Below are 13,317 nucleotides of genomic sequence, written 5' to 3' on the forward strand. Positions count from 1 at the left end.
CCTGGCCGGTTGGCTCAGTGGTAGAGCGTCAGCCTGGCCTGCGAGAGTCCCGGGTTCGATTCCCGGCCAGGGCACACAGGAGAAGCGCCCATCTGCTTCTCCACCCCTCCCCCTCTCCTTCCTCTCTGTCTCTCTCTTCCCCTCCCACAGCCAAGGCTCCATTGGAGCGAGGTTGGCCCAGGTGCTGAGGATGGCTCCATGGCCTCTTCCTCAGGCGCTAGAATGGCTCTGGTCACAACAGAGCAATGCCCCGGATGGGCAGAACACCGCCCCCTGGTGGGCATGACAGGTGGATCCCGGTCGGGCGCATGCAGGAGTTTGTCTGACTGCCTCCCCATTTCCAACTTCAGAAAAATAAAAAAAATTAAAAAAATCATATAAACATATCCAAATTTGTAACTGAAATGAGTAACAAATTGGGATTTCCTTTAACAAAACTCTTGCTATTCAACTTTTAAGGAATGATTTTATTATAATTATCTTTGTAAGTTTTTTTAAAAAAATTCTTATTAATGTTAAAGAGAGGGTGGGGGAGAGGGGGGAAGGGGAAGGGAGAGAGGGAGAGAGAGGGGGAGAGGGGGGGAGAGGGGGAGAGGGGGAGAGGGGGAGAGGGAGAGAGGGAGAGGAACATTGATCCGTTGTTCCATTTAGTTGTGCATTCACTGGCTGCTTCTTGTATGTGCCCTGACCAGAGAGCAAAACTGCAACCTTGGGAGATCAGGACGATGTTTTAACCAACAGCCAAGGGCTTCTCTGCAAGGCTTTTTTGTTTTTGGCTTTTTTAATTTACTGATTTTAGAGAGAGAGGAAGAGGGGAGAGACAGAGACAGAAACATCAATCTGTTCCTGTGTGTGCCCTAACTGTGGATCAAATCCGCAACCTTGGCATGTCAGGACATGCTCTAACCCAGGGGTCCCCAAACTTTTTACACAAGGGGACCAGTTCACTGTCCCTCAGACCGTTGGAGGGCTAGACTCTAAGAAAAAACTATGAATAGATCCCTATGCACACTGCACATATCTTATTTTAAAGTAACAAAACAAAATGGGAACAAATACAATATTTAAAATAAAGAACAAGTAAATTTAAATCAACAAACTGACCAGTATTTCAACGGGAACTATGGGCCTGCTTTTGGACGTCTTCCATTGTGCAGCCACATAATTCTTTGCGCTGCGCCTCATTCTCTTTGTTACTCTCAGAACAATGACCACCAATGAAAGAGGTGCCCCTTCTGGAAGAGCAGAAGGCCGGATAAATGGCCTCAGGGGGCCACATGAGGGCTGTAGTTTGGGGACCCCTGCTAACCAACCGAGCTATCCAGCCAGGGCCTCTTTGTAAATGTTAATAGCTGGACTAATCTTCACAATTTAGTTAGTTCTGTTTAACTATATGTTATTTGAAATGTCAAGTTCTTTCTGTAGCCATGTCAAATGTTCTTTAAAAACAAAGAGATCTAAACCTCATTATCTCTTCATCAGAGAAACACTAAAAAGAGTTTATTTCATTATCTTACTGATGCCATCTCCATGTTATTAATCTGAGCCTCGTGGAAGCCTCCATCTGACATCACTTCCTCTTCAGTTTCTTCTTCTGCTGTAGCAACATTTCTTCGCTTAAATAACTGAAAAATAAAAAAGACAGTTACTAAAGTAATTCTAACACATGGGAATTCAACAGCCAATCATCAGTCACTCCACTTAAAAGGTAGTAAGGATGGAGCTTTGTGAAAATCAGTTTAAAAATTCTAAAAGTTTGTACCGCCTTCCACCTTTCCTGGAACTATACTGCTCACAAAAATTAGGGGATATTTCAAAATTAATATGAAGCATTGAAATACCCCCGAATTTTTGTGAGTAGTATGAATCAGAATTCTCCAGTCTTATAATCTACTGCAATTAACCATCACTTTATAAAACTTACGAAGAGGCCTTACACTGCATGACGTATAAAAACGGTAAGGATGCAAAATGGAACTGAGGCATGCTTGGCCATTTCCCTCTATGTGAAGGTGACAGGATAGTCTCACACTACATTAGGAGAAATGAGGATAAAAATGATACCTGAGTGACTTAATACTTCCTAAAACTCACAGTGTTTTGAGGCTTCCAGACCCTCCCAACCTGTCCAGCAACCTCTAATGACAAATGTCTACTGCTTGACCACCACCTTTAAAGCATCCATTAATCTCTGTAGGGAAAGGAGAATAGTTCTCTCCATATTAAGATGGCTTTCATTATAACATCCTTAAGAATCTTAAGCTATAGCTTAGCCATCAAGCCATGATGAAATAATAATTTACCCTCATTCTAAGTGACTAAGACTGCTTGCTATTTTAATAGCATAAAATAATGGGTTTCAGCCATTGGACAACAGTAGCACAGGCAACAACCCTTCAGAAATGAAAAGAAACAGTCCTGTGATTGCTTCAGTGTATTGCCTGGACAGAGCTCTAGGCTGCAGCACAGGAAAGGTGAACCCAAACAGGGCCTGGACACTCCCTCAGTTGAGAGTTTAGAACCAAGGAGGTCAAGACACTCAGAATCCACTATGCAGAGTACTAAAGAGAAGAGACCAATAGACAATACTCCAAAAATCTGCAGGTCCTCCTTGAGTATACTGATTAGCACCTATCATTGCAGGTATGTGAGGAAAAGATCCAAAGGTGGAGAAGGAACCATTTTTAAGAAGCATGAAGAACAATTTCAGAGGTCACAAAGAGACCAAGAATAGTTTATGTTTAAACCAGTTGGAACAGAAAAACACTCTTAATATAAGGAGGCATTAATCAAAATACTCAGAATGGTACTGATTCAGTACCAAAGCTAAATTAGCCCTAGATTAAAGGCTGTTCTGGTTCAGTCCAAAGAAATGTAAAAGCGAACTTATTCCAAGTAGCTTAACTACATCAGATGACAATGTAAGAATTAAAAACATTTAAAAAGAATTATACTTATTAAAATATACATATAATTTCAACACCAAATGAGGTAGAATTCACAATGCTTGGCACTAAATTAATAATTATTAAGCATGCAAAAGAAGTAGAAAAAGACTACCCATGAGGAAGAGAAACATCAATCAAAATCACCTAGAGCCTGACGAGGAGGTTGCACAGTGGATAGAGTGTCAGACTGGGACATGGAGGACCCAGGTTCGAGATCCCGAGGTCGCCAGCTTGAGCGTGGGCTCATTTGGCTTGAGCAAAAAAAAAAAGAAAAAAGTTCGACAGCTTGGACCCAAGGTCGCTGCCTCAAGCAGTGGGTTACTCGGTCTGCTGAAGGCCTGCGGTCAAGGCACATATGAGAAAGCAATCAATGAACAACTAAGGTGTCACAACGAAAAACTGATGATTGATGCTTCTCATCTCTCTCCGTTCCTGTCTGTCTGTCCCTATCTATCCCTCTCTCTGACTCTCTCTCTGTCCCTGTAAATATAAATTAATTAATTAAAAAAAGATTTTTAAAAAATCACCTAGAAATGACAAAGATGGTGAACTGCACATTAAAAGTTGTTATTTTAAATATTTCCACAAATTCAAAAAGTAAAGAAAAGTAACCACGAGGAGAGATTAGAAAACATGGGGGAAAAAAATACCTAAAGATAAAAAATACAATTTTTCAGATGAAAAGTATGCTGGGTGGGATTAACAGATTAGATAGCACAGAGAAAAAGATTAGCGCATTTCTGGACATTTCAATAGATACACTCCAATATGAGAGATAGGAAAAGGCTGAGAGACATACACACACATACACACACACACACACACACACACACACACACACATATATTCCTGTGGGACAATGAATATATTTAAAAAGACTTCACTAAAGAAGATATATAGATGGCATATAAACTCATGAAAAGATGCATTCAATTTTAGTGATCAGAAAAAAGCAAATTAGAATTGCACACACCTTATAATAGGTAAAATGAAAAAGACTGACCATACCAAATATTGACAAGGATGTGGAAGAACTGAAACTCCATGCACTGCTGACGGGAAGGTCAAATAGTATAACACATTTTGGCAGAGTCGACGATTTCTTAATTAAATAACTACTATACAACCCAGCCGTTCTGCTCCTAGATATTTACCCCAGAGAAAAGAAAGTATGCATCCAGCTGTGAATGTTCACAGCAGCTTTATTTGCAACTGTCAAAACCCAGAAACAATCTAAATTGCTATCAACAGGTGAATGGATAAACCAATTGTGGTTTATCCATACAACAGAATACTACTCAATAAAACAAAATGAACTACTGATATTTACAACAGCATAAGTAAATCTCAAAAACGATTAAGCTGACTGAAAGACAAAAAATAAATAATGTATGATTCCATTTATGCAAACTAATCAGTAGTAACAGAAAAATTATAAATTGATTGGAGATATGAAAGGTGTGGGGAAAAGATACTATAAAGCTGTCCCAGAAACTTTTAGGAGAGATAAATAGTTAACCTATCTTAATTACAGTGGTGGTTTCACAGAATATATAAAAACAAACTGTACACTTTATTATTTGTCAACAATAACACCAAAATCTTTTTTTAAAAAGACAGAAGAGAGTAATAGTTAAAATAAACTGAAATATGCTGAATACTTTAAGTTCCTAGTAACATTAAAACATACATCCCTTTGGAAGATGCTAAGGAACTATTCTGAAAACGAAGGGTTGTCAAGTATTTCTCTTTCCTATATGATGAGTAATTCAGAAAACCCAAAGACTTATTGAGGAAAAGCTCTTCTTTAGAGTTACCGACCAGCTAATAAAAGCAGAAGAAATGATAGAATAATCATTTTAATAGTCATTTAATAATCAAGAAACAGATACAGTGGATCGAGTGTTGGTCCGGCATAAGGATGTCCTGGGTTCAATTCCCAATCATGGCAAATAAAAGAAGCAACCATCTGGTTCTCTGCCCCTCCCTCTGACCTTTCTCTCCCACCTCTTCTCCCACAGCCAGTGGCTCAACTGGTTTGAGCATTGCCCTGGGCGCTGAGGATAGCTCAGTTGGCCCAAGCAAGTCAGCTTCAGGTGCTAAAATTAGCTCGGTACTCAAGTATTGGCCCTAGATGGGCCTGTGTGGATCTCGGTTGGGGTACATACAGGAGTCTGCCTCACTATCTCCCCTCCTCTCAAAAGAAAAAAGAAGGGGAGGGGAGGGGATTAGATGCTTGATATTAAGGAACTATTAATTTTTAAGGAATGATAATACTATTCCAATTTAAGTTTAAAAGTCTTTACCTTTTAGAGATACTGAGAAGTATTTTATAAATAAAATAATTTTAAGAAAATTAAATTTAATGCGGTGACATTGATAAATAAGAGCACACAGGTTTCAGGTAAATGTTTCTATAGCATTTGAACTGTTGATAATGTTGTGTGCCTATCACCCTAAATGAAATAATTTGATATCTGGGATATGCTTCAAAGTAATCAAAGGCATTATTTTACTTCTGTCTAATAGTGAGGTGAAAGAATACACTCACAATATATTGTAGTGCTGGACTGACTGTGATAAATTCTTTCCGTTTTTGTACACCTGAACACATCCCTACTATTTCACCATTATTTGGAAATATATTTTTGCCAGGTACAGAATTAAAAGTTTCTTTTACTAATTTAAAGATGTTTTTCCAATGCCTTCTGGTTTGTATAATATGCTGCCATTGAGAAATTTGACATCACCTTTATCTTTGTTCCTCTGTACATAACATACCTTTTTCATCCGGGTGTTTTTACTCTTCCTGACTGGTTTGCAGTAGTTCGGCTGTAATGTATCATAGTGTAGTTTTCTTCATGATTCTGTGACTAGGATTCAGTGAGTTTCTTGGTTCAGTAGGTTTTTGGTTTTCAATAATTATGACAAGTTTTTAGCCATTATTTCATTCAACAACATTTTCTGTTCCACTTTCTCTTCTCTCTTTCAGGGACCTCCAATTGTCCACATATGAGGTTTCTTATAAAGTGGTTACATAGCTCACCAATGTCTTCTCTTCCATGCAGCATGTGCACACATGCATGTGGATTCTTTCACCTCACTTTTACACTCTGGGCAGTTTCTATTCCTATCCCTTGAAGTTAATATTTTCTTCTGCCATTTCTAAATTGACAATGACCCTATCTAAGAATTTTTCTTCTCAGACATTGTAGTTTTTATCTTTAGAAGTTCAATTTAAGTCTTCTATATATCTCCCATGTCTCCACTTCTGAATACACGGAATACAGATACAATAATGTTCTAATGTCATTCTCTGCTAATTCTAAGTCTGTGTCAGGTCTGGGTTAGTTTCAATTGATTGTTCTTATTAATGGTTGTGGTTTCCTGCTACTTCTCATACCTGGTCATTTTTGTATGCCATACACAGTCAATTTGACTTTGTTGAATACTGGATATTTTTGTATTTCTATAAATCTTCTTGGCCACAGTTCTGGAATGCAGGTAAGTTACACGGAAACAGTTCAAACCTCTGGATCTTTTATGATGTGTTAGGTAGGTCTGGAGAAGAACTAAATCTATAACTAATTATCCTCCACTACTAAAGCAAGACTATCCTGAATACTCTACATAAGCCACATGAATTCTGAGGTCTTTCCAGTCTGGGGCAATGAACACTATTCTCAGCCCTATGTAAGTGCCAGACACTATTACCTAATCCTTTTGGATGATATGTTCTCTAGCCTTGGGTAGTTTGCTCAAACACATGTACTGATCAGAACTCTGCTGAAGATTCAAGGAAACACTTTTGAAGAGCTCCAGTCTTCTCTATATAGTATACAGGTCTCTCCTTTCTGGTATTATATTCTATGAGCTCTATTAGCCTTGGTCTCACTGGTCTCAGCTCCATCTTCTCACCTCAAGGAAGCTTACCTTATACCACAGCTCCCTCTCCTTGTGTTGCAATTTGAAAACTCTGACAGTAAACTGAACCTACCATAGGGCTCATCTCATTTCCCCCCTCTAGAGATCACTTCCTTCACTACTTGATGTCCAGTATCTTGAACTGTTGTTTAACTCCATTTCGGTGAAAGGAAGTTTCAGTTTTATATCCCACATATGAGTAAAATCATATGGTTCTTAGCTTTTTCTGAGTTATTTCACTTAGAATAGTATTCTCAAGGTTCATTCATGTTATTACAAATGGCAATATTTCAGTTTTATTTATGGCTGAGTAGCAGCATTCCATACTATATATGTACCACATCTTCTTTACCCAAATCCTCTATCGAAGGACACTTTGGCTGTCTCCATGACTTGGCCACTGTAAATAATGTGGCAACAAACACAGTAGTGCATATATCTTTGCAAATAAATGTTTTTTGAGTTTTTTGGCTAGATACCCAGAAGAAGGGTTGCTGGGTCGTATGGTAACTCTGTTCTTAATTTTTTGAGGAATTGCCATACTATTTTCTACAGTGGCTCTATACCAGTTTACATTCCCATCAATGTGAATAAGGGTTCTTTTTTCTCCACAAGTTCTACAACAGCTGTTATTACCTCTCTTGTTGAAAATAGCCATTCTAACAGGTAAGAGGTAGTATCTAATTGTGGTTTTGATATGTATTTCCCTAACAGCTGGTGAAGTTGAGTATCTTTCAAATTACTGTTGGCCATTTGTATGTCTTCTACAGACGTGTATCTATTCAGGTCCTCTGACCATTTTCTAACTGTACTGTTTGGTGTTGAGGTATGAGTCGTGTGTGTGTGTGTGTGTGTGTGTGTGTGTGTGTGTGTACACACACTAGATATTAATCCCTTGTTGAAGCTGTTGTTTACAAATATCTCTCATTCGGTTGGTTGCCTCTAGATTTTGTTGTTGGTTTCTTTTGTTAAACAGAAGCTTTTTAGTTTGACATAGTCCCATTTATTTATGCCTTTACTTCCCCTGCCTTTGGGATCAAATTCATAAAATGCTCTTATGACCAAGGTCCATAAATTTAGGACTTGTTTTTTTCTATGTCTTTTATTGTTTCGGATCTTATATTTAGGTCTTTGATCCATTTTTAATTAAAATAGTGCATGGGGACAAGCTGTAGTCAAGTTTCATTCTTTTGCATCTGGCTTTCCAATCTTCCCAGCACTATGTATTGATGAGGCTTTGTTTTCTTTTCCATTGTGTGTTTCAGACTCTTTTGTCAAAAATTATTTGCCTATATACATGTAGTTTTATTTCTGGACCCTTGATTCTGTTCCACTGGTCTGCTTGTCAGTTTTTCTGCCGATACCATGCTGTTTTGATTATCATAGCTCTGTAATATAATTTGAAGTCAGGTAGTGGGATATCTTTGGCTTCATTCTCTTTTTCTCAGTATTGTTTTGGCTATTTGGGGACTTTTGTAGTTCCATATAAATCTGATGATTTTAAAATTCTATTTCTTTAAAAAATGCTATTGAGATTTTGATGAGGATTACATTAAAACTGTATATTGCTTTGGATAATATGGCCATTTTAATTATGTCGATTCTTCAATCCAATGAACATAAAATATCTTTCCATTTCATTGTATCTTTTTCCATCTCTTTTAATAACACTCTATTTTTTAGTATATAGGTCCTTCACATCCATTTTGTTTATTCCTAGACATTTTATTCTTTTGGTTGCAATTGGAATAAGAATTTTATTTTTTTCATTTCTTTTTTTGATGTTTCATTGCTAGTATACAGGAAAGGAGGTGACTTTTGTACATTGATTTTGTAGTCTACAACTATATTGCATTTGTTTGTGGTTTCTAATACTTTTTTTGGTGAAGTCTTTAAGGTTTTCTAAATGTCATCTGCAAAAAGTGACACTTTTACTTCTTTCTTCCCAATTTGAATGTCTTATTTCTTTCTATTGCCTTACTGCTCTAGTTAGGACTTCCAGTATTACGCTGAATTAGAGTGGTAAGAGTGGACATCCTTGTCTTGTTCCTGATTTTAGAGAAAAACTTTGTTTTTCACCAGTGAGTATGATATTGGTTGAGGGTCTGTCACATACAGACTTTATTATGTTGAGATACTTTCCTTCTATATCCATTTTATTGTTTTAATCATAAATGGATGTTGCATCTTATCAAATGCTTTTTCTGCATCTACTGAAAAGCTCATATAATTTTTATCCTTTGTTTTGTTATTAGATTGTTCAATTTGTGTATGTTGAACATCCTGGATTTTCCAATTTTTCATGATTCAGTCTAGGAAAGTAATATACTTCTAGAAACTTATCAATTCTTCTATGTTATCAAATTTGGTGGCAGAGAGTCTCTTATAGTATTATAAGATCCTTTGAATATCTGTAATGTCTGTGGTAACCTCTATTTTGTGTTTGTATGAATTTTTTCCCTTTTTTCCTTAGTGAGTCTAGCCACATAATTTTTTAATTTTTATAAATCTTTTTAAAGAACAAGCTCTTTGTTGTATTAAATTTTTGTATAGTCTTTTCATTCTTTATTACATTCATTTCTGCTTTAAGTTTTATTATTTACTTTCTTCTGCTCACTTTTATTTTCCTTTTTATAGGTCTTTAATATGTAACATTAGATTGTTTACTTGGGATTTCTTGAGAAAGGCCTGTAATGATATAAATTTCCCTCTTATTACTGTTTTCATTACATCCCAGAAGTTTTGGTATATCACACCATCATTCTCATTTGTGTCTATTCATCTTTTGATCTCACCTTTTATTTCTCTGATGTTGTTATTTTTTAGTAGTATGTTGTTTAATTTCCATTATTTGTGGGTTTCTTTACTTCCTTTAGCAGCTGATTTCTAACTTCAAAGCACTGTGGTCAGAGAATATGCTTGGTATAATTTCAATCTTCTTTAATGTGTTAAGGCTAGTTTTGTAACCCAATGCGTGGTCTCTCAATAATGCTCCACATGCCCTGAAGAAGAATATATAATATTATGTTCTGGGATGAAAGGCTCTATAAATGGCAATTATGTTCATTTGGTTAAATGTGTCATTTAAGGCTGATATATTTTTAAAACTTCTCTATTTACTTGACAGAGAGAGAGAGAGAGAGAGAGAGAGAAAAGAAGGGAGGAAAAGTAGAGAAGAAGGAAGAGAGATGGGAGAGAAGGAGGGAGAAAAGGGGGTAGGGTGGTGGGGGTGGAGAGGGAGAGAGAGTTCCATTTAATTGTGTACTCACTAATTGCTTCTTGTACATGCCCTGACCAGCATGTACAAGGGAGGGGGGTGGGTCAAACCTGGGAGCTCTGTCATGCTGGGTGGATACCTTATCCATTGTGCTACCCAGCCAGGGCCTGGGTGATATTTATTATCTGCTTGGAAGCTCTACCAAAAGATGTTAATGGAGTATTAAATTTCCCAATTATGATTGTGCTTTTGTCTGTTTCTCCCTTTTGTTCTATTAGTAGTTACTTTACATACTTTGGTATACCTTGACTGAGTATGTATTTATTAACAGTGTTATGCCTTCTCGATGTAGTGTCCCCTTTATCATTATAAAATGTCCATCTTAGTCTTATCACCTTTATTATCTTAAGATCTCTTGTCAGATATAAGTATGGCTACACCTGCTTTTCTGAGAATGTTATTTGCTTGGAAAATCATTTTCTACCCTTTTATTTTCAGTCTAACTTTGTCTATGCGGCTTAGACGTGTCTCCTGAAGGCAGCATACGATTGGGCTTTGATTTTTGATCCAATCTGCTACTCTGTGCTTCTTTATTGTTGAATTCAGTACATTTACATTTAGGGTAATTACTGATGTGTGAGGATTTCCTATGAGCCATTTTATCTTTTGTTTTCTGATAGCTCGGTGCCTCCACTGGCTCTTTTCCTTTGTGCTTCTGTCTATTGTTTGGTGGTATTCCATACTTCTGTTTTCTCTTATTTTTTTAAGCTATGTTTCAGTCTGGGGTTTTCTTTGTGTTGTTACCATTAGGTATACAGCAGTCCTTTTTTCTTTTTTTTTACAGAGACAGAGAGAGGGATAGACTGGGACAGACAGACAGGAACGGAGAGATGAGAAGCATCAATCATTAGTTTTTCCTTGCACATTGCGACACCTTAGTTGTTCATTGATTGCCTTCTCATATGTGCCTTGACCATGGGCCTTCAGCAGACTGAGTAACCCCTTGCTCAAGCCAGCGACCTTGGGTCCAAGCTGGTGAACTTTTGCTCAAACCAGATGAGCCCGTGCTCAAGCTGGAGACCTCGGGGTCTCGAACTTGGGTCCTTGGCATCCCAGTCCGACACTCTATCCACTGCGCCAGTGCCTGGTCTGGCACAGTCCTTTTTCCTTTTAAAAACATCTGATATCCATCCTATATTGCAAATTCATACCATTACTCCCTCCATTTTTGTTTTTGTTGTCACAAACTTACCTTGTATATGCTGTAAGTATGTTGGTGATCTTACTCGTAATTGTGACCTTCTGTTCTTTGGTTGAGGTAGAATAACCCCCGAGTATTTGCTGCACTGGAAGTTTTTCTAGTGATAAATTCCCTCAGCTCCTGTATAGCTGGAAAAGACTTTATTTCTCCTTCATATTTAAAGGATAACTTTGCTGGATATATTATTCTTAGCTATTTCTGTCTCTTAGTAGTTTGAATTTTTGGTTCCACTCTCTTCTGGCTTGGCGAGTTTCTGCTGAGAAGTCTGATGATAACCTAATATGCTTTCCTTTATAGGTTACTTTCTACTTTCTCACTGGCTGCCTTGAGAATTCTTTTTTTTTTTTTTTTCATTCATTTTAGAGAGGAGAGGGAGAGAGAGACAGAGAGAGAGAGAGAGACAGAGAGACAGAGAGAAGGAGGGGAGGAGCTGGAAGCATCAACTCCCATATGTGCCTTGACCAGGGTTTCGAACCGGCGACCTAAGCATTTCCAGGTCAACGCTTTATCCACTGCACCACCACAGGTCAGGCGAGAATTCTTTCTTTGTCATTAATTTTTCATCAGTATTAATACAACATGCTTTGGAAAAGTCTCACTTTGAATTGAGGTAACTAGGTGTTCTGTATGCTTCTTGGATTCAAGCATCTATCTCTTTCCATAGGTTTTGGAAGTTCTCATCAACTATTTGTTTGTATAGGCTCTCTATTCCCTTCTCCCTCTCTTTTTCTTCTGATATGCCAGACAGTCCTTGTAGAGGTCTCTCATTTATTTTCATGCTCAAGTCTCTCTTTTCCTCCCTTTGCATCATTTCTAGATTTCTATCTTAGATATCACTAATCCTTCCTCTATCTGGTATACTCTATTTCCTGTGCTTGCTACTTCAATCTTAATTTCTTTTATTGAGTTCTTTATCTCCAGAATTTCTGTTTCTTTTTGAAAGTTTCAATCTCTTTGGTAAAGCACTCGTTTTGTTCTTTGATCTGTTTTCTGAACACATTAAATTCCCTATTTTTTTGCATCTTGAGTATTTTCAGAACTGCAATCTTGAATTCTCTGTCATTTATATCACATATTTCCACGTTTTAAAGTTTGTTTACTGGGTTTTTCATTTTCTTTCTGAGCTGCCTTGCTACCTTGGTTATTAATGGTATTTGATGGATTCTTTCTCTGTCTAGGCATCTATGTATGACTGGCACTTCTCTAGCAAATTAACACGAAGAAGTCTTTCTCTTATTTCCCAGAAGGTGGCACTGAATCACAAGTTTTTTAGCTCAGTGAAATTCCAGCTTCTTTTGATGTTTTGCCCTCCCTGTAATGGTGACCTCAGACCTCCATGGGATTTCCCCTGCACCCACCACAGGACTGGTCTCAGAATGCATCCTTTGCTCAGGAAAAAAAGTGATTCTATAGTACTAGTACTCAGGTTTTCAAATAATGTGCTCAACAACCCAACACCAAGAGCAAAGGGAGGCAAGCTCTGGGAGACTATGGGGTACCAGGACTCCATTGCTTTGTTTCTGTCTGAAATTCCAACTGCCCAACTACTGTGGCTGTACCCTCATGCTATATCCTTCCCTGGTCTCTGGGCTCAGCTGTAGCTTCTATTGCTCACTGCTGCAGGAATGCCCACTGAATCTCTTTGCTCCTCACAGCTGAAGGGAGCACCAGCCACATCTGATTCCTCCCATCTCTGGGCTGAGCCCCGCCATGAGCCCCTGGCTGCAGGACTGTGTCCATGGTTCCTCTGAGCTCTTTTCTTTTCTCATCTCCCCCTTTTGTTCCCACCTGCCCACCTTTAGATGATTCAAGGTGTGAATCTCTCAGGTGTGCTTTGTGTTGAACAGGGAATCCTTTGTTGAGTTACAACTGATCAAACTGTTGAAAATTCAAGGGGACCTCTCATGCTGCCATTCCTCTGACATCTACATTGCCATATCTTATATATATTAAAATAATTCCTCTCT

At 37.9% G+C, this 13,317-nt stretch overlaps 1 protein-coding gene across 2 annotated transcripts in view; it reads right to left on the minus strand.

Annotated features, from left to right (window-relative positions):
- KPNA1 (karyopherin subunit alpha 1) overlaps window positions 1–13,317 on the minus strand; it is an 82,215-nt gene that overhangs the window by 41,449 nt on the left and 27,449 nt on the right. For both annotated transcript variants that reach the window (XM_066347826.1, XM_066347825.1), the window contains exon 3: window positions 1,518–1,625. In XM_066347826.1, the coding sequence (XP_066203923.1) occupies window positions 1,518–1,625 (108 nt within the window). The remainder of the gene's footprint in view (window positions 1–1,517; window positions 1,626–13,317) is intronic.

This window comes from Saccopteryx leptura, chromosome 8, assembly GCF_036850995.1.
Source record: "Saccopteryx leptura isolate mSacLep1 chromosome 8, mSacLep1_pri_phased_curated, whole genome shotgun sequence".
In the NCBI taxonomy this organism is placed as follows: domain Eukaryota; kingdom Metazoa; phylum Chordata; class Mammalia; order Chiroptera; family Emballonuridae; genus Saccopteryx; species Saccopteryx leptura.